Source organism: Botryllus schlosseri, chromosome 9, assembly GCF_051294905.1.
Source record: "Botryllus schlosseri isolate E-star chromosome 9, Bs_hap1, whole genome shotgun sequence".
Lineage (NCBI taxonomy): Eukaryota > Metazoa > Chordata > Ascidiacea > Stolidobranchia > Styelidae > Botryllus > Botryllus schlosseri.
This window is the reverse complement of record NC_137244.1, coordinates 13,860,280-13,885,067: the sequence shown is the minus strand read 5'-3', so window position 1 is coordinate 13,885,067 and position 24,788 is coordinate 13,860,280. Positions and strand designations below refer to the sequence as shown.

At 40.3% G+C, this 24,788-nt stretch overlaps 1 protein-coding gene across 1 annotated transcript; it reads right to left on the bottom strand.

Moving 5' to 3' along the window:
• LOC145447204 (somatostatin receptor type 2-like) lies at positions 1 to 24,249 on the bottom strand. The gene is made up of 12 exons (XM_080325620.1): positions 23,891 to 24,249; positions 23,498 to 23,624; positions 14,723 to 14,885; positions 14,566 to 14,664; positions 11,406 to 11,559; positions 11,287 to 11,315; positions 8,333 to 8,414; positions 7,410 to 7,456; positions 6,508 to 6,753; positions 3,199 to 3,370; positions 2,569 to 2,708; positions 1 to 692 (listed from the first exon to the last, which is right to left on the bottom strand). The coding sequence occupies exons 1-12, from the start codon at positions 23,955 to 23,957 to the stop codon at positions 546 to 548; spliced, it is 1,473 nt and encodes a 490-aa protein (XP_080181746.1). The 5' UTR covers positions 23,958 to 24,249; the 3' UTR covers positions 1 to 545.
• Between the last annotated feature and the right edge of the window lie 539 nt (positions 24,250 to 24,788).

Here is a 24,788-nt window from a genome sequence, read left to right as displayed (position 1 = left end):
TTGGAGTCTGAATCACGTTTATTTTCAGCGCGTCCATATCACCGTTAAGAAGTCGCGTATATGAAGTCTTTTAAGGAATATAGCGCGAGCAGCGACCTTCTCCCATGTAGAATAAAGTATATTTTATAAATACATCTGACGGTAACAAAGAAAAATAATTCTGTCGATGATATGTGCAACATTGACATGAAAAATATTTGAAGCCATGCAGTTAAGCGCCAACCACGAATGAAATATAGTCGTGAATTAGTAAAAACACCAACGAAAGGACGGCAATGTCCCTTGCATCATATCTCGTCGGATTATGAGCCACCAATTGAAGGCCCTGCACTGCATTTAGTTGCAGAAATCGCGTAGTTAGGCTTAATAAACGGGCTAAAATCAATGATGATAATTTGTTCTGGTTTAGCAAGGCTGAATTATTTCCTTACGTTTTAGTTGGAATCATTAACAGGCATTTGAGAAGTGTGCCCGCAGTAATTGTGCGAGAATGCACTGTCAAGTGGTGAATGGTCTCGGAATTTCTAATTTGCATTGTCGTTGCATCATTTTTCTGCCTCTGTGTCGTTTCGCGTCGGCTGATTGCCAGTCTCATTTACGACACGCAGCAAATTATCGCTCTCGCCATTTTCAGGGGGTTGCTTCTGGTTGAATGTTGACAGTTGATACTGCGTTGGTCCCACAGTAGAAAGCTGGCATGAAACAGAATTAATGGTCAATTCTTGGCGAGCTCAATGATCTTGATATTATTACGGTTGCTGCCAGCCATTTCATGTGAAATAAATTCGTTATGTCAAATTTAAACCGTGCATCTGTAAAATCAATTAGCTTCTCTATAAAATCGACATAAGAAACAATTTTAGTATATTGGTCTGTTAGGTATTGGAAGGTAAACGTATAACATGCATGTATCAAGGAGCGAGATCGTGAATCGTGACACTGGAGTATCAAAATGAAAAAAGGTTTTCAGAGCAGTATACATGGTGGAATAAACTCATGATCTCCCCGATGTGTGTACCAATTTGGGCTGTGCAAAGGGGAATGACAAAGTCAAGTCTATGAGTGTGACGGGCTAATGGCTCAATTGGGTGACGCATTATCTAGTGACAGACCGAGGTCGTCTCTAGAATATTAATCCAAGTGTTAGCGGTTCTATAGGTTCTTCCTCGCTGTCCGATCCGTCCAAAGGGTATCTTACAAAAAGACCAGACCTAAATTGGGCCTTGCTAAATCATACACCACAATAAAGAATATCGACGTGGTGTAAATTGATCGACGTGGTGAATTCATTATGATTTCAAAAACAACAGTAACAACAACCAGAGTGACGTCAATTCAGTAAATTTCAGTGAGACATATTGGTGGTTATTAGGGATGGTGTGAACGTGAGGTTCACGTTCGCGTTCTGTGTGTGAACCTCGGAAATTTAGAGGTTCGCGTTCACAACAGAACCTTGGTAGGTTCTGCACTGTGAACCTTTTGGTAAATTGTAATTTTCACTCCATTATAAGATCTTTGGCTCAAATTTATTGCATTTCAACTGCGGGCCACTCCATGCATGGTGCTGGCAGCATAAAAAATCAACACTAAACGAGCATGCACCATGCACCTCAACAACCTTAAAAGTTTTACTTGCTTTGTTGCAATAATTTTCTCGAAATATCCAGCTTTCCGTTTGTGAATATTTAGTGACTCTCTGCTGTGAGCCTGACCCGCAATCGATATACGTAGTCAGCGAATGATGCTTAGTCAACCAATCAATGACATTGATATCGTCTTCTGATGTAAAAAATCGAACGGTCGCACTGGGTCAATCTTGACTTCATATCTTTACTGTATCATTAAAACCAAATCCGTGCGATTAAGGTGCGTGCTACTGCTGCATAACTTGTTGTTTGTGGTATCGGTAGCGAGTATAGAAACCCGTGGTACACTCTGCTCAATATCAATGTAGCAATATTCAGACTCCAAACACATTGTCCGGTCTGGCTAAGACCGTTAAGGCGTAAGCTTATATTCCTTGGTAAGTCCTCGTCGAAATTGGTGGCAAAGCGACGGAATGTATTGATTTTATGCAATTATTATATCCTTTGATTGCCGCGGTTGATACATTTAGCGACGTTTAAAACGCCGATATTGTGGCATTATGTGGGCCGAATCTTCGCTAGGTATCGTGTACATTAATATAGGGCATATTCACTTCATTGAAAGAAAGGGTTGAAATTAGCAATATGACGTCACGTGACGTCACGAGGTTCACGTTCGTGTTCACACAGAACCTTTCAAAAAGGTTCGCGTTCACACGAACCTGAACCTTTCAGAGGTTCACACCATCCCTAGTGGTTATATTTGAAACCATTTGTGTGAAACATCACTTGATGACATAAATACATTTTGTTTCACTGAAGAAGGTGCAGCAAAATCTCTGCTATACGGTTTGTCTAATTATAAGGACTCTGACAGCAATTAGCCCACCAACGTTTTTCGTAAATGCCACGGATAGCGAGAACTCGATGTGGCGTAGGCCTACAAATTGTACAGCACTGTACAATGACACTGTCGCATTACCTTGGTGATTTTTGATGAATTTCCAGTGACGGTTTGTCCGAATGAAGTTTCCCCTTTGCTGAACCAATCAAATTTGCGGGCAACTGACCTACCAAGTATGCGTGCCAGCGCAGCTTTCAGCCTCTTTCCGAAGTTAATACCTTAACGTTGATAAATTGCAATTAGTGTGCGCCTATACGAGTAGGTAATTGCCGTTGCACGAAGTGTACTATGGGAAAATGTCAGTTGGACATAGCCAAGGTCAGATATCTAAGAACCATATCCTACCATACTACCATGTCCAAATGTTCATGATTTTTTATAAATCATTTGTAACTAGTAAGGTTTTTTTTTCGTTTGAAGAGTGACTGTAATGCATAATTGTTGCAATTTCAGACGGTGATATGAGAAAGAATTTACCTTCGAGTCCCTACAATGTGATATTTTCATTCTGTCCTATACGTTGTAATAAAGTTTCATGAATATCACGACCGTACAGTCGTCTTTTAAAGTAATGATATTACGATGTCATCGTATTTGTCATCTATAACTCGATATTTGCTTTTGGTTCTCACGACTCTAATCAGTGATCACACCTGTATGTGAAAACGGAAATCTGCATCGAAGAACATGTGGCCGAAGAACACTCACCAAGAAAGGTATACAAAATCGGATTTAGAAAGCTGTTGGAGTATGCCATCAGGACTGCTGCGTTGCGCAGTTTGTGACAGGCGTCATCGCTCAAATTAGGCCCCTTGATTCGCGATAAGATTACTCCCTGGACCGGTGACCAGCAGATTACAAATGTTACCACCAGCGACACCTGAATAACAACGAAATGGCGGGGAAGGTTGATAAATATATGACAGACGACGAAAGCATTGAAACTAGGGTTACCATATTTTTGTGGTTCAAATTCCGGACACTCTTTAGTGCCCACTAGCGGGTTTAACAATGAGGTATGAACACTGTCAGTCATTATACCGTCACACTAGCAAATCTTCGCCTACGATTGTATAGAAAAGTGGAGTGGAACATAGGTTCTGAATTTAGCCATCTCTAATGTGAGCACTGGTGATTGCTTGGGTCTGCAACAGATTTCTTTGAGGGTCGGATAAAATCGTCTGGTGGACCTTGTTCGGTCCGCCGGTCGTGTGTTTGACAGCCTTACTATACTGTTAGGTCGGTGCCGTTTTCTGGTTTTGCGTTGTAAGCAGGTACGAAAAAACATTTTCAGCACCCTTTCCTAAAAAAAGCACTGATCTTGGACCCACCACATGGTAATCGATGCAACTTCTTGGCGGCTAACTATATGCATTTGGTTATTAAACCTTGTGAATGAATTATGTCAATAATATTGGCCCTTCCATATATTACTATAAAATACACTAGCAGGTTGCACATCCGGTGGCTTCAAACCTTTTATGGTCGCGACCTCATTTCTAATTTGAAATGTTCCGTTGTTCAGCTCACAAATTGATAGGCTGATTACTAAAAAAGCTCAGCTTGCTCAAACTTACTCATGGCCTATTTTGGTAACTGATAACGTCCGACATCTTCGCGATTCCCAGAATAAAGGCAAACGACCTCCGGGTTTATAACAACTGTATTTAACTAAAACATCCAAACGGCCTCTAGGGATTTACCGTGATAATTGCGAATACAATAATACTTATTTGAGTGAATGATGGTCATTTTTATTTATATCTAATTGCATTTTCTGTGAGAACGGTGTGTGTAATACAATCATCAGTAGCACTAAATCGCGCAAAGCACGAAGAAAAATATCAAATAGCATAAATCTGCTTAAAAATAATATTGTCTATTTTGATCGGCGAAAAATTTTTGGGCCTACTTCAAGCCTAAAAATTCCGGACATCTACGCATATTTTAGAATTTCTTCCCGGGCGCAACTTTTACCGTGATATTCCGGACAGAGATTTCATGAATAGATGTGATAGAGGAAATAATATAATAAAATAATATCTTATATCGTTTTTCTGCTTTCATTTTTGTACTGTTGTAGCTTTCGCTAAGTCGTAACGCTAAAATTGATGAAATTACGACTATTCGTTCGTAATAACGCGATTACGATATGGGATCACAGCAGAAGTGGTGTAGCTATTAAATGTTCATCTGCTACAACACCAACGAGTTCGGGTTTGAGACCGACTGTGGTCGATTTTATAGACCTTACCGCTTACCCGTGTTCCCCATCGCCACCGTATAAAGCATAGAGCGAATGTGGGCCGTACTGATAGCCGTGTTACGCGTCGGCAACTCGATCTACAATAATGATAAACATTAATGATGACCGTCTGTGATGATGGAGCACCGAATTTACTAAACAACAATAATAATAACAACAACAACAACAAGAAGCTAGGTAACGAATAGACATTGAGCTCAAATAACCCACCCACATTTGAATGACATTTTGCAGATTTATACTATACCAACTTCAACCTTACGAAATAATCCAAGCAACATCAACGACCCCATATAATCTGTTGACACTTCGTACTATCATAATTTCGAAATCATAAATTTCTTTTTGGTAACCTTTCGTAAGTAATCAACCCTCACTAAATCATGGAAAGTATACCATAGCGGTGGACGTGAATTCGACATGATTGAGAATTCCCCATATCGTCAGCGAATATCGGGAACTCCTATTCCTTTCAAATTTCTATCTGCATATCGGGCACTAGGTCGAGGTGGATGCCAGTTTAAGAGATCCCAACTGGTTCGCTCGGCTTCCCTCTATCTGTTCATTACATCGAATTGTGTGTCTTGTATATCGCACTGTACATTTTGTGTGTGTCTTGAGCAGATAAAAATAAAATCTGTCGATTGATTGAGCTGAATGACAACCGACCCAAAAAGACTGCCGACTGCTACTTTACGTAGCAACAAGGTTTTGTTAGTTTGTTTTGCGGTATTCATGGTGTTTGTCGACTACTATGATCATTTACACCAGGCCGATATTCTTCATTTTTATTCCGTAACTGCCGACTTACAGCACGGCCCACTTCTAGGCTTTTCGTAAGACACCGCTTACTGATGATGAGGCGAGGAGGAGCCTAGATAAACCTTCAACACTTGGGTAGAGGAATTCTGAAGTAGACCTCGGTCGGACTCGAACCCGCAGCCCATTGGTGTTGCAGCCGCGGAATCTACCATTGCGCTATCTCGTCACATAGCAACGAAGTGAAAGCTCTAGTAATTATACCGGATATAAATATTATTATGTTGTAGGTACTTTATGGCTAAATATATCGCCCTTTTATCTGTGCAATCGTCCAGTTTAACTAAGGCTTGAAGTACAAGTATCGAAATCGTATATCTTCGATTCCGTATGACGGTTTATAGCGGTGGTTCCCCACCTTTTTCGACTCATCGCCCACTTATGAAGCTCGACATAAATATTCGCCCAAATATTTACAGCTCAGAAAAAGAGGACATATATGCGAGAAATTTATTCATCTAACTCTGATCGCTGATGAATTGACTAAAAAAGGTCACTTTTCCGAGTAGATGCTCGGAAAACCGGTTTCCGCACCTACTTTCCGTTGAGTTGACCTTTTCTATACTCAACTTTCGCGTCATATGCAGAATAAGCCGTCTTCCCGTGCATTTTTGGCCGTGTTAATTAAATATATCTCGCAGGAAGTTCTAACATTTTCGCCCCCATCGCCCCCAGTCGTCCCCTTTGGTATTTTCGCCCCCTTGTTTCTCGAAATCGCCCACTGGGAGGGGGAGGGGGGCGATATCGCCCACGTTGGCAACCACTGGTTTATGGCATGTTCCGAGTTCGTAGGAGGTTTCAAAGTTATAGCGAAGGACGGGCAAAATGTAAGCATCGCCCAATCCACCATTAGGAACTATTTGAGTACTCACACATCAATACCAGCATATTAATATTTGAATAGGGAGGATGATAGGCTGAATTTCCCTTACCACTAATATAGTTATCCGAACTTTCTTATCCACGACTTTGTGTGTCTTGCCGTCCTTGCCGCTGCATCGCCGCGACTTTGATCCAGTTCTGATTTTGGGATTCTGAAGCCGGTAAAGTATCCCTCCGTAGCAGCACGCCATTACTGTCAATGGCACCACGAAAGATAAAACAAAGTTCCCGATAATCCAAGTGTAGTAGTCCAGAGTGATTTGGGAAAAACATGTGTCGAGATGTTCATTCCGTGCCTGAGTAAGCAAGTATACTTTAATTATGAAATACTTTCGGATGGGGAAATAATAGCTAATCGCTCATCTCGGCCAATCGACGACTCCACGTCGTATTCTGATAATGTAACGAGCTCATGGGTAATACTAATATGTTGTCACATATAATCACAGTTAGAAATTGAGTTGTTATTGGTAAAATAGTCTTTGAAAGCTGCCACCGGGCGATTGACTAAAAAAAATGCGACGTCCCGCCCCCATGTCAGTTTACATGGACTTGATTAATTTTAAGACTCTTTTCTGCTATAGGCCTACTTAGACTTCAAGTCGTTTTAGTGTGTCTTGAAAATCCCTTTTTTTCACATTTGACTGGAGCATTTGGCGAATATTCATACGATATTACTTCGTTAGCACTAACATCTACTTCCAGCCACACACCTGCTTTTTCAGTTCGATTAATTTGCGCAGTTTCTCATGTAGTGTGAAAGGTTATCTTTTTATTATTATCTGTTGGTCAATGGGGACTGATTGACAGACTTTAGCCAGTCGTTCCGATAACCTCACCCTCACTGCATTGTATCGCAATCTTGTGATGTTTTGAATTTTGTGACGTTTTGAGTTGAAGAAAATATCGATAAAAGTGCACCGAACAGCATAATTCCTTTCCTAATACTCACTGCGATAATCGCTGGATGTGAATAGTTCTTCGGAATCTTGGTGTGACCTGCGTGTAAAACGACACATTGTATATAATTGGACCCTATTACGGCAGTCGTTGCTGTGAATACATCATGCAATGCATATTAAAGGAGTGGTGTTACGGCGCTATCGCTATGCTGCAAGTCTAATTATTGACAGTATTACGTCACAGTTCCTCTTATTCACGAATAATTTCTTGCCTACCATTACCGGAGCAATCGTCGACTGTCGATCTGTCGGATTCAGAGCTCTAATGAAAAGCATATTCCGCAGGGTTACCATATTTTTGAATCGGGAAAGGAGGACTCTTTTACAAAATTTTCAGACTTGGAATTGCGGAATAAAATTCGGAAAAAATGGTATATATTTCCCAACTTTGTGGTTGGTTGACTAAAAAAATAAAGGTCAACTTTCCGGCTCGAGTCCCGAAATACAGTTTTTCTTTCACATTCTCTGATGATTGACCAAACAAAAGGTCGTCATTTATAAGTTCGAAAGACGAATTTCCTGTTTAGCGTCATTTATGCCCATTTTCACCCGAATCCATCCGTCAACTTAGCTCAAAAAGCTGTAAAGGAGGACGAATTGCCAAAAAGGAAGACATTTAGGCGTCCTCGGAAGACATTTTCATAAACCCGAAAAAGGAGGATAAATATTCCTAAAAGAGGACGTATGGTAACCCTAGTATTCCGCCACCGGAGAATATATAGCGTCAAATACTTCATTTATTTTTTATTCAATTCCTTATTCATTATAGTTACTTGCTATGCCATGCTTCACAGTTCATTGTAAATTATTAAAATCCCAATGGACGTAATCCGGTTTGTTAACGACCAAATGCAAACTCGGTGTAGCGCCTATTGTTAGCGTATGGAACGTGTGGAATTTAAACCGCACTCACTATCAATCTCATCGCTGTCGTACATGTATTCCAAGCCATCGGTAAAGGCCTCGTAGAATATATCTTCGAGATTGTCTCCAGTCTAGAAATTTACATTACAAAACTTACGAGAGTGGGAGTGGAAGTACCACCATACCACGGATTGCAGACATATTGGTGGTATGGTGTAGTCTATCGCAGTGCTTCTCAACCGGTGGGTCGCGAAGCTATTTTAGGTGGGCCGCGAAGACGTTCTAGCTGTTATACTTTCGTATTTAATTTTCCAACAATTCTAGACACTTTATAAACTCAAGATTAGAAGACTTAATGCACATTCTCCACGCTGCGATGCGCTGCGATTTCACGTTGCCGTGCTCACAATATAGTTCGTCACAGTCATATTGGTTGCAGCGTGAAATCTGACAGCGCGTTATTGTGTATGCTTGAGATTGAAATTCATTCTTTCCTCCAAAGGCTTTGTGAACGTTGATCGGGAAATGCAGCGATCCAGTCCCATTTGTCGTTATAGTCAGCAAACAATTGCCGTAACGCAAGTTACTCATAACCCCTTTGTGTTCGACGTAAAGACGAATGGCTGATTGGATACGAGCTTGCTCGTCTGTTGCTGTTTGTGGTATTCATGGTGTTCTTCTACTACAATGATCATTTATACCAGGCCGATATTGTTTATTATGATTCCGCATCTGACGACTTGGAGCACGGTCCACTTCCAGACTTTTTTAAACACCGCTTAAGCAGATCGGATGGCGAGCAACCTAGATAAGCGTTTCACGTCTGTAATTATCTGTTACATGCAGGACTTTAACTGCCCCCCCCTAATCCCCCAATTGGTGCATCGAGCTTGAAGAGGGGCCAAAATTATCTCATGAATCAACATAAATTAGGAGTATTTGTTTGGAGAGTTATTGAACTTCTTTCAAATTTTCAGCGCGCGCGGCGCGAATTGGCATCGTTAGATGTCTTGGTTTTAATAGCGGTATCCCCATCTCCCTAATAGGCCTTTCGGTGTCGGCCATTACCGCGCTATGACACACCAAGACATTTGAAGTTTCGGCCAACATGCAACTCCGCGAATTGTGCAGCCAAAAGGGTCGACAATGAGGAAACCTCTGCCGAAAAGGATCGAAACCTTCGGTGTATGCAGAATTGTCCATACTATATACGGTAGGCGCCTAAATGGCTGTCTCCAAATATCGCTATCGCCAAAAATTCATAGTGGTATATGTAATTGGCAATATCATTGACCGAATACCATCATGAACTCCAAAAAATATTCACGCTAGGCGCGACCAGATAACTGTAACACACTGACAACATATACACTAGCTCTCACGAGCAGTGGTTTAAACGTTAATCGCGAAAGGGCGTCTAGTGGGTCGCGCAATGAAATTTGGATGAAAAGTGGGCCGCGATGTGAAAAAGGTTAAGAAGCAGATGGTCTATCGGACAAAAGGATTAGGAGTTTATCATCTATTGACTTTTTCACCCTAGTGAATCGAAATAGTACAAATGGTAATTGCAAGAAAGCATCAATTCGTCGATGTACAGGAAATTTTAGGAGCTGAGCTAGTCATCAATAAATATAAATATATACTTTTAATTTGATACATGTAGTGATGAAGAATCGGCGATGGTAATCATATTTTTGACAACTCTAAAGAAAGATATTGCTGACATCAGTAAAACGACAGTAAATATACAAAATGGATAATTTAGCCCACGGCCCCGTTCAAGAGTCATCCAGACGGTTTAGGTTGGAAAATTTCACACGATTTACAGTATCGTAATAGATGAATGAAATTGTTACGGTATCCGAGTAAACTTTTCATGTTACTTGCAGCTCAATATTTCGATTGAGTTTCACGTCGCACTGTGGCGATTATATCATCGCAGAGCTGGCATGCGGAAACGATCTGTTACGGTCCAGCGATTCCCAAACTGTGTGCCGCCTGAAATTCTCAGGTTTGCCGTGAAGCTTCTTGGAATTTTGGATAAGAACTGTATTATTATTCGAAATAAGACACGTAGACCAGCACATGCTTCTTATAAGCGCCCCAACTGCTCCAATGGCTCATAAATGCTGACGTGTGACCATCACCATGAAACCAATCATGGCATTGTCGATGAGTGGTAATTGACAAGTTAGTTGGGCTGCTATGTCTTTCCAGGATTTGCTTTTAACGAATTTAGATGGGCAGTTAATCCATTTGGAGGCAATGAATCAAGCAGTCTTGTGCAGAATATGAACAGCTCATTGATTTACGAGATGCCCAATTTTCAAGCCCTTTCTACGAAGGATGAGGAATGAGGATCCTTTCAAATCCTATTCCATGACAGCAGCAAAGGCAGTTGAGATTTTATTTCTATTCGCACCTTAATGGCTATGCGAACATAGTCCCTCTGCTTCGACAGAAATTAAAAGCTGTAACAAGAGAGACTATAGGAATTGAAGACGACATGCGGGTATGTTTGTGGACAATGCAACGCCGTTTTAGTCCTACATATGTTCGTATAAAGCAGCAAAGTGTGACTATAGTCAATCTATAGTGAAACTGAGTCGAATGACGTATTAAGCAGGATTCGATGAAGACATTTTTTACATTAGTAAAAATTGCATTACCGATTTTAAAAGAAATGCATTTACTGCGTACCACCTGAGATCTACTATTCTACAGGGACGACACCGTTGGCATCACTGCGAATGTAGAGTATAAAGAAGCCAAAATTGCATGGAGGTGAGTAGTCGGCGGTACGGATGAAATATGGACGTGTGGCGATTACAGAGTTAAAGAAGGAACGTACATAACATTAATGGGAGACTTCGCCACCGCTGTACTTGCAAATAACACAAAACAAAGCTTGGGTGACAGACGGTGACGCAGAATACTTGCCGAAATTCATGTGCCAAGCAGAATTATAGTCAAACTCATTGACTTTAACGTATATAAACTCACCTCGGGAATGGTGTCGATTTTCACCGTTCCTAAATATAAAGAAAACATCTGACTTGAGTTTGGCCATCCCGCACCATGCCTCAACATCAACCCGTCAACCGATAGCAATAGCAGTTTACCTATATTTTTGAATACTTCGCAACGCACTGCCGAATGGATACCGATTGCTACACAATCCGGATGTACGTATTCGAAGGAGAAGTCGCAAACTCCTTCGCTTATGGAAGAGTTTATCATGAGCGGGATCGTTGCCGCTATCGCTAAGCACCAAACCTGAATCAAAACATGAAACATTAAAGTGATATGAACCATACCGACTCTATACAATTGTACACGGAACACAAATTTCGTTTTGGAATCGGTTACCATCCTTATTCTAAGTGGAGTTGATTACTGGTCGGAAATGAACTGTAGTTTCTAGTTTGGAAGCGATAGTTAGTGGATTCCGGATTAGAAAATTTCCGCACAAGCACAAATTACGCTCCCCCAACTACTTCTGTGTGGAATTTATCAAAAGGGCAAAATTTACAACTACAAACTGTAATGACGCCTTTTATTGTCATGAGTCAGTATGTAGCAGTATTTTCGTCATGCTATGATTTTGGACGACTGAAAGTGGAAATTAGTTCATTGGGGCACTCAAGTTCCTACTATTAGATGACTGTAAAGTGGTGCTTGCAACCTTTGTGGTCTTTTGCACCCATGTGCACGATAGGTTATACTATACTTCTTTTAGGGTTATCTATGGTATCTGTAATTGTAAGCGTATAGCGGCACTCCGAACACAGCAGGAACTCAGTAAATCGCTACACATAACATTTATTGAATAGTATATTCATATTGAAATGAGCCCGAGTATTTTCGGATGACATACGTCAGGGGAAATCGTCAGCAACTAGCAGAGATAATTGGAAAGAACATTGTATATCAACAATCGTATCGCAAAATATGAGGTCACCAGCATGAAATTTCGAATAAGAGAGCGTTCAATGTACTATTCTTAGATGGTTCACGAACTCCTTTTATTGACATAGCCTTGGCTGGTGTAATTTAATAAACGTCGACAACAATGACCACAAATGAAAGTTTGAACGGCCCCTCCCGACGACGCAAAAACCTGTTATTATTAAAAATGTCATGCTGGTGACGTCATATTTTGTGATACACGATTGTTGATATAAAATGTTCTTTCCAATTCCCTACTAGTTGCTGACGATTACCCCTGACGAGTGTCAGCCGAAAATATTCGCTGTACCTTCAAGAAGCTCTTCAAAAACATTCATTGGAAAGCATGAGCGGATTGGAGCTAGATATTAGATTCTTCGTCATCGATTAGCTTCACTAATAATAATTTATCGTAACCTTTGATTCCAATCCCTATTGGTCCGTGTAGTGACTGTAGGTGATCAAAGATTGCTCACTTATTTGACAAAGTTGATAAATAACATGAGATTAATTTTGACCAGATGTTCACATTGTTCAGGTACGAATTAGTAGGTGCGAAAATAACACACCGTCGTCAATCGTGCGATCATTAGTTAAGAGATGTGATTTTGTTCCCGTTAATTTAACTCAAGTCTTTAAATCGGTTGGTCACCACTTTTTATGCACGACTACATTTTATACCCTTATAAATATTGTTTTTTTGTAGAATCTCGCAACTCCGTTTGTAGCACCAATTCAATGCGTGTATTACGTCGGGAAGTGCGATCCCAGCAGAGTGTCGACTGTTTTCCAGTAAAACAATCGGACGGTTCGGACGACTATTCATTCTCCGGACAATCGTCATCGTTTTAAAACAATATGGGCGCTTTTCGTACGTTCATATGTTCATCCAGAAATCCTCCGACAACCAATGTATCAGAGACTTAAATTCCGAATGCTGTTACGCGTTCAGCGCTTTGGATGAATTCCTGCTTCAAATCGATATCTAATTTAGCACAGTGTCGGAATTGAAATCCGGACGCGCTTCCAACGTAACATCGGCGCAGAGGTCGCGTGATAATACACGACCCCATATCCAAACCAAGTATATTTCAGGTTCGATTTTGTCAAATCCCTTTTAAAGCTACATGTTATGTTCATATCTTCAATGTTGGTCTCAAGTCCACACCACATATACCTATACGAAATTAAGGTAAGATCTAATTTTTCATTTCAGTATAATCCAGTATAATTACGATTTGAAGTATCTATATACGATAATTCTTGTCGATACTTTCGCAAAGACGACGAAGTGTTATTAAGACTTTTAGCGACCTGTCACATAATTTAATGATGTAAGGGAGTTATAATTGTGCACAAATAGTGTTGCTGGAACTATAAAGACAATTTATTTGAATTTCAATCCATTACTTCACCCTCCCAGGAAAACAAAGCTCGCTCATGTACTCATATACACAACTTATATAACTTGTTAAGGTGAAGAGGGTATAAACTATAATAAAGAACAGTCTATACATATTTATAAAAGTAGTTACTTATTTGAGAACTAGTCAGCGGCTCTTAAATGGTTATCGGCAATTTGTTACTTTCATCGTTTTGTTGTATTAGTAACCGACATCTGCAGCCATTCGCACCGATATTCAATATATCAGTAGTTCTCAACCTTTTCGAGACCGGCACCCAGATTGCGAACCACTATTTTACATGGTCCTACGATGCCTTCTCACAGCAAGGCCGACATTATAGTTCTAGGCTTTTACTAAGACATCGATGACGCTGGTTCAATGACAATGGAAAGCCGATTTATATGAGCCCATCACCATTTGATGCAACCGTGGAGCGTACCGCTACTCGCCACGTCTACTTTCACCTTAAAAGAGCCTTTATAATATATATAGCATGCAATAACCATACATTATTATCCACAACGGTGACAGCAGCCGGATTTTCGTTACTTTTCCAAATCGAAGGGAAGATGTCATGCTTATTAGGGAAACATTTCACAAACTAATTGCGCTAATACACAAACAAAATACAAGCCATAATTGCTATTTGACGACAGTGATTCGTTCAAATGAGACGAAATCTCATCGGATTTGCATATAGAGAGGTGATTCGACGCATCAACGTATTTAATTCTATACATTTGCGACGTAATACTTTGATGTCACGGCGAATAGTAATTTCCACGCGTATGTGGGGAGTCTAAGGGCACCGGTTTCTTTGAAGACAAATGCTACGTATGCCCGAAGGCGTAATTGAAATAATATCGTTTGATATCACCGTCAAAGTATACATCGGGTCCGGAATGGTAATTGCATTGCTTAAGCTCACCGCAAACGCCAATAACCAGCTGCCTCCTCTGGAGCGAATCCTTCTCCACGATTTCGAGATTGGGTGCGCGATGGCAACGTACCGATCAAAGCTCATCACCTGTGTAACGTTTTTACATTTATTTCCATGATGGTCATTTCGTGGGTATGTACCTCACCGCCAGAAACAAAACGCCGGCATAATAGTTCACGTAAAATCCGCCTTGAAATGCGACGCATGCCGATTTTCCCAGTGTCCATTGCCCAGTCATGTTCTGCTGCAGATTCAGAGGCAGCAGCATGAGGAACAGGCTGTCCGCGATCGCTAGATTCAAAACGTACCTGAGAACGACGAGAACTTTATTTATATTTTTTCATGTAATTGTAATTGTAATTGTAATTGAAGCAATTCTATTTTGTGTAATTGTAATTGTAATTTGATGAAAATTTTGCTAAATTACAATTTCAATTACACTGTCATGGAAACCTTACAATCACAACATAAAATAATCAATCAATCATTTATTCGTCACACCAGTGAAAATCCGGTACGGTCCATGATGACGACGAGGGGCGTTAAGGCCTTAAGGCCTTAGTAGGGGGGACCGGGGACAATTGCAACACTTTTGGATTTTCTAACATTACGTGTTTTTCTCATGAAAATTTCGTTTCCAAAGTTTTATATAAAGAAACTCGGTAGTAAGTATAAAAACTAAATTTTAAATCAATCAACAATCAATCATGGAAATTTTGGGTCGCGAAAATCGCTGCTCAAATGTTACAATCGCCCCGTACCCAGGGGCAATTGTACCACCCATGCGGAGCAATTATAACAGTGTTATTTATAATTAAAAACAAACGAAATGAACAACGAAAACGGGAGCACTATAATTGTATTATTGCATTAAACTAGAGAAAGATAAGTTTGAACGCTTCCAGGCTACGCCCCATCGCATTTTTGGCATCTGAATACAGTAGCACAATTCCTGCCTTCTTCATGAGCTAAAAGTGTACGAGAAGCACATTCGCTCCATCATCTCCCTACACATATTCGGCCTCTTCTACCAAGGCGCTGTTGTTCAGCGTGCATTATGGGTTGGGCATTCGGTCACCTACAAAGGTGCGAAACCGACCTTGCTAAAATATCTTGGTTGAATGGGCCGATGATAGTGTAAAAAAACGAGGTCACAACATTGTGTGGCGTCAAAGCTAATGGCACTCTTCGGTTCTGTACAAAATTAAAATAAATTGTTCACACCAAATGACAAAATGTAAGTGGGCGATGCTCAAAGTCAGGGGATGAGGATTCAGTCATGGAAAAGTTCTTAAGTGACCATTGAAGGTCGACACACCCAAAGTCGTTGAACATGAGAAAGGGTGGTAGAATCACGGAAATAACGGAACCCTAAGATTCACAACACTACTTTTGTATGGCCTTTCCGACCGATGATCGTGATCATGTTAGAATTGGTATGGCAAGGTAGTATCTGTTCTGGTATAGAACTTATGGCTGTTGCAAGATTGGTCTTCAGTAGATGAATGGTTATACCAAAACATGAAAAAAGATATTCAGCATTAAAAAGATATTTTAACGGGGCAAAAGCAACAGAGTGTTACGATTGCCCCAGACACGCTCGACCATAATTAGCGTCGTAGTATGGTACATTCCCGGCGATGCAGGTCCTAGTTATCCTATCTTCACGGTAGACTATGGAAACATTGTTCCAGCTACATATATTACATTGTAACCACTTGAGGTACTATCCGTCTGAACAAATTATTCCAGACCAGAAAATATTTACTCAAGGGTCAAAAATTTCGGTTTTTTTTCAAATTATTCCGGGGTTTCGCGTCGTAGCTCAACGTAACTCCTTGTATGTTAGGAGAGATAACTAAAGCATGCGCACTCAAAATATCAAGGCGATATCTCTGAAATTATTTCCGCGCTTGGCGCGATTCACCTCTATTTCATAGTTAGTGTATAGTCCGAATTTCATATTGCAGAATTCTCTCATCAACCGTCATAACATTACATACCATCAAACTATCTGTAAGGGTTGCTAACATTCTGGTTTCATTGTGTGATATGACGAAAAGGGGGCACGAAATATTTCACTGTCATAAAGAGGGGCGTGTCTAAAAAAGTTAGAGAACCAGTGAGCTAAACTAAATCTTAATATTTCAAAAATAGATGAACAGCAAATAAACTCTTCTGAAACCTGTGCTGAACCATTTCCTACACCAAGGTCAGAGTTATATTTTTAAATCTCTGACCAGTACCGAGGCTTGCTGCAACAATTGCAAAAATAAATTCAAGTTTCCAACCAAGGCTTCATCAAACTTGATCACGCATTTGTCGAGATGTTATCCCAATATTATCTCCAATCTTGGCCAAATTTACTGGGGCCAGAAATTTTCGCACCCTAATATTCATCTAATGCAATCTAACAGTTTCCGAGCAAGTGGAAGTGTAAATGCGAACAAAAATGTTGTAATTCGTAGTTATCAGGAGGTTCTTTCTTTTTGCATTTATTTTAATTTTACACATCTTATCGGTATCATCCTTATCGCTGACGCCTTACCAATTACATTTCATTATCCTCACTCAGCTCTGAGTAGCCTAATCGTTTGATTACATTTCATTGACTGCCCTGTAGCCTATTCGCTGTTGTAGTCGCTCAAACTTTTGGTTGTTAACAGTAGCTTGAAACATTTTTCTGTGTTTGTAGTGTTCAGTACTCATGATTAGGAATAGTTCGAATACGTTCGATATTTTTTTAATTGAAGGGTATTCTACGTATCATAAATGAAACATGAATAGCTTGAGATTGTTGCTATAATCACGTCGCTGCGGTTGTGAAAGAACACCTCTCTGCCGAATCAATTACATGTTTAACAGTAATTATAATTGTATTTGTAATTGTAATTAATTACATGTTTAACAGTAATTGTAATTGTAATTTGATATTTTTAGCATTGACTAATTGTAATTGTAATGCAATTAAAACTTGCAAAGGAGTAATTGTAATTGTAATTGAACTGAATTATTGTAATTGATCCAACTCTGCTGGGTATGTCTATTCTCGCGCATGCTGCACCGATTTCTTGGAAAGTCATGTTACTGAAGAATATGCAGATAATTCCCACTCGTTGTGTATGATTGTTGGTTTTGCTTTAAAAATGCACATCTTAAGTTCCACAAAGTATCACATGGCTGTAACGAAAAGAAAATTAAAAATCTGTAGCTTGCAAAAGGCTCCCGAACCCCGTAGCGAGGGTAAAGTGTCACATGGCAAATGTCGTTTCTCGTTATTTCGAATACACAAATGTAACGCAACCGTCTTGATTAGTGCGGGCGTAATAACTAGGGATGGTGTGAAAGTGAACCTCTGAAAGGTTTAGGTTCGTGTAAACGCGAACCTTCTATGTGAACGCAAACGTGAACCTCATGACGTCACGTGACGTCATATTGCTAATTCCAACCCTACCTTTGAGTGAAGTGATGGCCTATATCAATTATCAATGTACACGATACCTAGCGACGGCTCGGGCCACATAATGCCACAATCCTGAAATACGTTTTGACGTTTTAAACGTCGCCAATTGTATCAACTGGGACAATCAAATGATATTTTAATCCCATAAAATCAATATCCTCCGTCGCTTAGCCAACAATTTCGACGCGGACTTGCAAGGGAATACGAGCTTACGCCTTAGCGGTCTAGGCCAGACCGGACAATCTATTCGGCGTCTAAGTATTGCTATACGTTGATATTGAGCAGAGTGTAGAACGTGTTTCTATACTTGCTACTTTCCCCATTAAAAGTTATACAGCAGTAGCCAATACCCCAATCGCACGGATTTGGTTTTTATGATACAATAAACATATCAAGTCAATATTGACCTCGTACGCATGCTAGATTTTTTACATCAGACAACGATATCAATTTCATTGATTGATTGAGTAAGCAGGCTATGGGATGTAAAAGCAGGCTATGGGATTTGATTCATTATATTTGTCAGCAGTCGGTTTGTAACTTACACACAACAGTTTCGCTTTGGCGCTTTGTTTTTTGGTCCATTGCTCTGAAAACTATGAACTGAGTGTGTACATTACTGCAGTGCTCTTCAACCTTTTTCGTCGTGGTTCTTCCTTTTAACATTTACTCGAAACTCGTACACACCTGACCACGTAACTCACTGATTCCGTATAGTACGCCTAATCCAGGGGTGTTTAATCTCCTTGCGATTTAAGGCCGTGCTTCGATCAGCATACGGCCGTATTCCGGCGGAGAGTCGTCATGGCCCATCTGGACATCATATACTCATGGTAAATTGGCTACTGGGAACTTCGCGCCGCGTAGAGCCCGTGTGGTGTTCTGTGCCATTACTGATGTCTTGAGATATACGCCTTGCTTATAAATGTTTTAAATAGTAGCAACAGAACAGTGCACACCCAGCAGTCTTGCTATCTCGTCACCAAAATCGCGAGGATAAATGTTAGGAAAAAGTATCTTGATTACCTTTGTGGTCGCGGTGAGCGAGAAATATTTCTCGATCTGGAAAATTAATTTCGTCGAAAATATTGGTTGTTTCATGTATTACTGTCAAATATTTAGCCATTTCTAGCCCACGTGATTAGGTTAACCGATGGAGCTGTTGAGGGGTGCCTTAAAAAATTTTGGGCACAAAATTAATGATGACGCATTGTCCAGTTCTTAATAATAATTTTGTTGCATCTTGTTATTTTATGGCCTCCCATCAGTATTGTAGGCATAGTCGAAATATATATTGGAAGTAGCGCGCCAAACGTACGAGAAAAATCTTCATTCGTAAGACGCATACGATTCCGACTTCGTATTTCTTTAAGGGCCGCATCATTTTCCTCTGCGGTTCGCATTTCCGGTGGGACTTTGATATTTTATATTAAAAACGAAAAAATCCGAGCATCCTGAATCGCGCCAAGCGTGAGTAAAATTTTCAAGTTTATAACACCTCAAAGATTTGGAAACCAATTCGTTAATTCAACTTGCATATTGACGGCCGCCAACACACGCAATTTATTATGTGTTGAGGCCTGCATAATTATTGTTTAACGGCTATATGACAGATATCGCAAAATGAACAATGAACATATATCAATTCCATCCTGTATTACTCCAAAAGGAACCAATAATTCCATTACTAACGTTTAAATGATGATGAAAAGCATTTGTGAATGACATCACGAAAGGAATGCTACTTACAAGCTATACGTAAATCTGATGTGAATATTGTACGATATTGCACACCCAGTCAATATGTTCTGAAGTATAAACTTGCATGTTTATCATGATAGCTAGCCATTTGTGTATTTTATTGCGGATCTGATACACCCCATCGGAGTGGTACACCCTTTTTCAATTTTGGTACACCCGAGGGTGTACGATGCACCCGAAGAGCTTGCTTTATTGCCCTCGCGAAATTGGGTGTCAATGTCACCGACTTGCCGTCGGATGGTTATAATATGCCTAGTGAACACCATCGACATTTGCTATCTTGAATTTTTATGTACGTGAAATCATTTCATAATATAATCTCAACTTTGTTAGAAATGTGCTAGATAATACAAGCACTCAACCTTTATTCGAAATTGCTTCGCGGGTCGGATGAATTCGCATGGCGGGCCGGATTCGGCCTGCAGCCGTATGTTTGACACCTTCGCTGACGCCATCGTATTCTCGAACGTCACAGAGGTGGTGATTACAGACAATTACTTATTCTTCAAAATTTGTATATGTATGCAGCTTGGTTTCAAGAAGCGACGTAACGCCGCGTGACATCATGTGTTCGTGTTCACTGAGAACCTTTCAAGCAGGTATGGTGTGAACGTGAGGTTCACGTCGAAATTCGGTGTATGAACCTCAGATATTTGGAGGTTCGCGTCGGCAACGAGTCTTGGTGGGTGAGCTTTATATATATATATCACAATTATTCACGTCATTATAACAGCTTTGGTTGAAATTATTTCTAGGTGAACTTCCGACCAGTCTCTACACGGCTCTGGCAGCATGAAAAAAAATTCAGCACTAAATTAGGGTTGCCATATTTTGAGACCTGAGAAAAGAGGACACTTGGTAATTGTTACGAGTTACATTTTAGCGGACGAGAAGACGAGTAATTTGGAATCTTTACGGCTAATGTTATTGGGTTGACTAAAAATCAAAAAGGTCATATTTCGTCTCGATTACCAAAAGACCTGTTCCCGCGTATACCATGTGGTTGTTGTAGCTGACCTTTTTTTCAGTCAACCCATACCGGCGATGACTGTTTGCTGTGTAAATTTCCTGCTAAATTTTCTTCTATTCCGTCAAACTCCAATTTAACCGTGTATTATGACATTTTTTAGTGGTCTTTGTACAGTCGCCTAACTATCAAAGCTATAAAGACAAGACGAATTGTGTAAAAAGAGGATATGTGGCCGTCCTCGGTGGAAATTTTACATTTCTTGAAAAAAGAGGGCAAGTCCCCTTAAAAGAGGACGTATGGCATCCCTAACTAAACGATCATCTCACTCTTTTCAAAAAGAATTATTTGCTTTGTTAGAAAAGCTTGCTCGAAATATTAAGCTTTCTCCTTTTGAATATTTAGTGACTCTTTGTTGTGAGCTTGGCCCGCGATAAGCAAGTATATGATTGACACCAACAAAATTGATATTGAGAATGCATCGTTGTTTAATGTAAAAATATGAACCACTGATTTAGAGGAGCCTTTGGAGTTTGCGGAATTACGTAATCGCAGTGCCCATAATATATTGCCCTATTATAAACCGCTCGATTCTGAAAGAGGCAAATCCACAAAGAGAAGATGAAATGACAAACGAGAGAATGATATGACGCTACCACCGCACACCCAATTATGACGAAAATAAACACAATTTAGAAAATTGCGCCGCAAGTAGTAAGGTTTGTACATGTCAATTATAACGAGGCCAATTTCGTCTGGTAATAAGCCCATATGTTATTACACATTCATTCCCCAATTAATTTCTCATCATAAACTTTGAAACTATTGGCGATTCACTGGAGCTTCACTGCACACCGCGATATGAAAATGGTATTGGGATTTGCGCATCCAACTGGCTTTCGGCTTCGTTCCTTAGACATTGTATACGAATATCAACACAAGGCATCATATAGTTCACATGCGCAATATAAATAGAGTACCTATCCGGTATCACGATCGCACGATCGCAGATACCCGAAATGATGAGATATCTATTCATACTGCAAAACATCCATGTTTATGTTATACATGCAACATCTAACTCGACCCAGGGAGATATGATAGTAATTATGGAAATCCCATAAGGGCCAAGAGAAATCGTTGTTTTCGTTTAGTTGTCATGATGTTTCCACATCAGTAGTTGGTTTTAACAAGTCCGATATCCTTATTCATAATTGCTGAGTTATCAACATATAGCGTTGTCCATTGGCGTTATAGTTTTTGTAGTGCAATCGTTGAGTTATATTTTTCATCTGAACAACTCACACACAATGTACAATGCGATGTAGTGAACAGATAGGAGGATGTCGAACGACACGCAGTTGCGATCCTTTTAATCTAGCATCCACCTCGGCCTAGAGTGCCCGATGTCACAGTCCGTTTCGATGTTGATCTTTTTGAAGCCTTTCTACTAGTTCTTTACATTCCTTGTGAGTGCTTTCTTTTGTCGGGTCTTTTTCTCGGCTTTTTTGTCGCCGTAAGAATGGCGACGGCGCGGGAAGAGGAGCCCAGATAAACCTCCGACGGGAATCGAACCGTCTCCGCCAGATTAGTAGGCGCTTATCGTCGCCACTACGCTATGTCCCCCGTTCACGCGCATAGGATTGCGTTCAGGGTTGCGTACCTTTTTCACCAAAGGAGCCATGATTACCCTATATTTTGCATTGAAATGCCCAAAAAATCTTCAATTTTGAGAAATTTTCGCGCTTGGTGCGGCTATGACATTGATATACACTAACCATTTTGATGTTTTGTAGTATAAGTCTTGTTATCACCGTTACCTAAGCCGGTTCGTTATTATTGGACGACTAATAAAAGGCCATAAATATTCAAGTGGCCCGCTCAATGGTTCGCAAATCTCATGGAGCCCTTTAGCCGAAAAGGCTGGCAACGCCTGCGGTATAACATCGGCAGTGGGATCAGTATATGCCGCGACTTAACTACTACAAATCCGCTTTCCAGTAAATATCCAACAGCTCAGTTCGAAATTAGAGACTTGTGCTCTCGTAACGGTTATTCCGTAAGTAATTCGTGTTTTGACTACTCAGTTAAATCGGAATAGGGAATGTACTGATCGTCACTAAATAAATTAGTTGAATGTGTCTCTGAGAAGCTAATGTTGGCTCCATCCCATGTACGAATTATATCATCGATATTCATAAGGAGGAATGGAAATCACTAGGACATAGCTCAGCTATACTGGAACATTAGTTTGCCGCGATAGCAGATCTCAGTTCTAATAAAACAATAGATATATTTGATTTCATGAAATCCTCGTAAACTTCTCAATTTACGGGTACTTATATCAGTCAAAAGGTATGAGCCCACTCTCCCAAACGCATTACATACATTCTGATCAACTCTGTACTACCGTAAGCCAGGAAAAACGAGCGGTTATCAATTGTTCAGTAATCAAACGATAACCACAACATCATGGATGTCTGTTTCACTTGGAAAATCATAAAGGAGCTTATAATGGATTTTGATTCGTGATAACGTGCCACTTGGTAATTGGTAACTTCTATTTCTCTGAGAGCCATAATTTAAAATCAAAAGAGCCATATTTGGCTCGCGAGCCATTGGAAAAATTAGACCGCCAACACTTACGAAATTGTGAAGTCGAACTCGGCCAATATATGTTGTGCTGTCAGATTCCTAGCAGCAGTTTATCGATATCGGTTCATATTTACCAATTCGTTGTCTTCTTGTAATCTTTCAGTACGATGATAACCATCATTACCAGAACGTTGAACAGCAACCCAATGGCGGAGATGAAGCCGATGTAGATAGCACCGAACTTCGATTGTGAGTATTCGTCTGCAAATGCAGAATAATATAGCGTGCTCCGATGCCAGCAACACTAGAAAGTTAAATGACACTGGCAAGAATGTCGAGGCAGGGACCTCCAGCAGCATTTACAGCAGGTAATATAGTGGGTAATATGGGGAGTAATATAGTGGGTGCCAAACTGTATTTAACTTCACCACGTAGTTTCGCCCTAATCCTCCTATTCTAATATATCGCAATCTCGTCCTGCACTTCGGAATAATAAAACAATCATGAAGCAAATTAACATTTCCTACCGTCAGAAAACCCATTTGTACCAGGTAGACTAGACTGCTTCACAAGCGGTATCGGGGTCGTATCCATCACGCAATCTTTTCGGATTCAAAGCGTCAATTACGCGCTGCGTAATACACTACTGCGTTTCTTGAACCGATATCCAGCAATAGCAAAGTGTGAGTTTCACTGTATGCGCGCCATACATTTATTTTGATGGTCGCTATTTAACGCAGTGGCCTTACTGGTTAGCTTTCTTCAATTTCAGTTATTGTTACCATTGTAGCCGAGCATTGAAATGGCGACACTGGCAGTAATATCCTCCAATTTTCCGAAAATTACGATGGCGCTTCTTACGATCAGGAAACGTTCCGAAAAAGATACATGGTCTCCCACCGAGCCGTGGCCTCAGGCGTGTATTATTTCAAAGCGAGGCGTTGACTACGGGTATTGAAAAAGTTCACTTCACAATAAACAACACGTCGAATGTATAATCGACGCCTCGGACTTGATTCAATCGAAATATCGCATTGCCTGTTTTTAATTGAAGCTTTCATGCCATTCCTATTTTTGCATGAGCTAAACTCAGGCATGAGATTTGACAATAGCCAGGAACGGATGGCATTTTAGTAATCTCCAAAACTGATGGAATGAAATATAGTTGAAAATATTCTACACAGAGGAGGGAGGCGTATAAATATATCATATTTTTATTTGGAAAGCTCAACAACAATACTCATATGTGTCTCATGTCTTTTGACTATAGAATGGACAACTTTCTGTAAGTCAACATAGTGGGTATACCTAGTATCCCTATCAAACTAGAACAGTGGTTCCCAACCTTTTTTAAGACACGCCCCCTTTATGATAGTGAAATATTTCGCGCCCCCCTTATCGTCATATCACAAAATCCCACCGGGA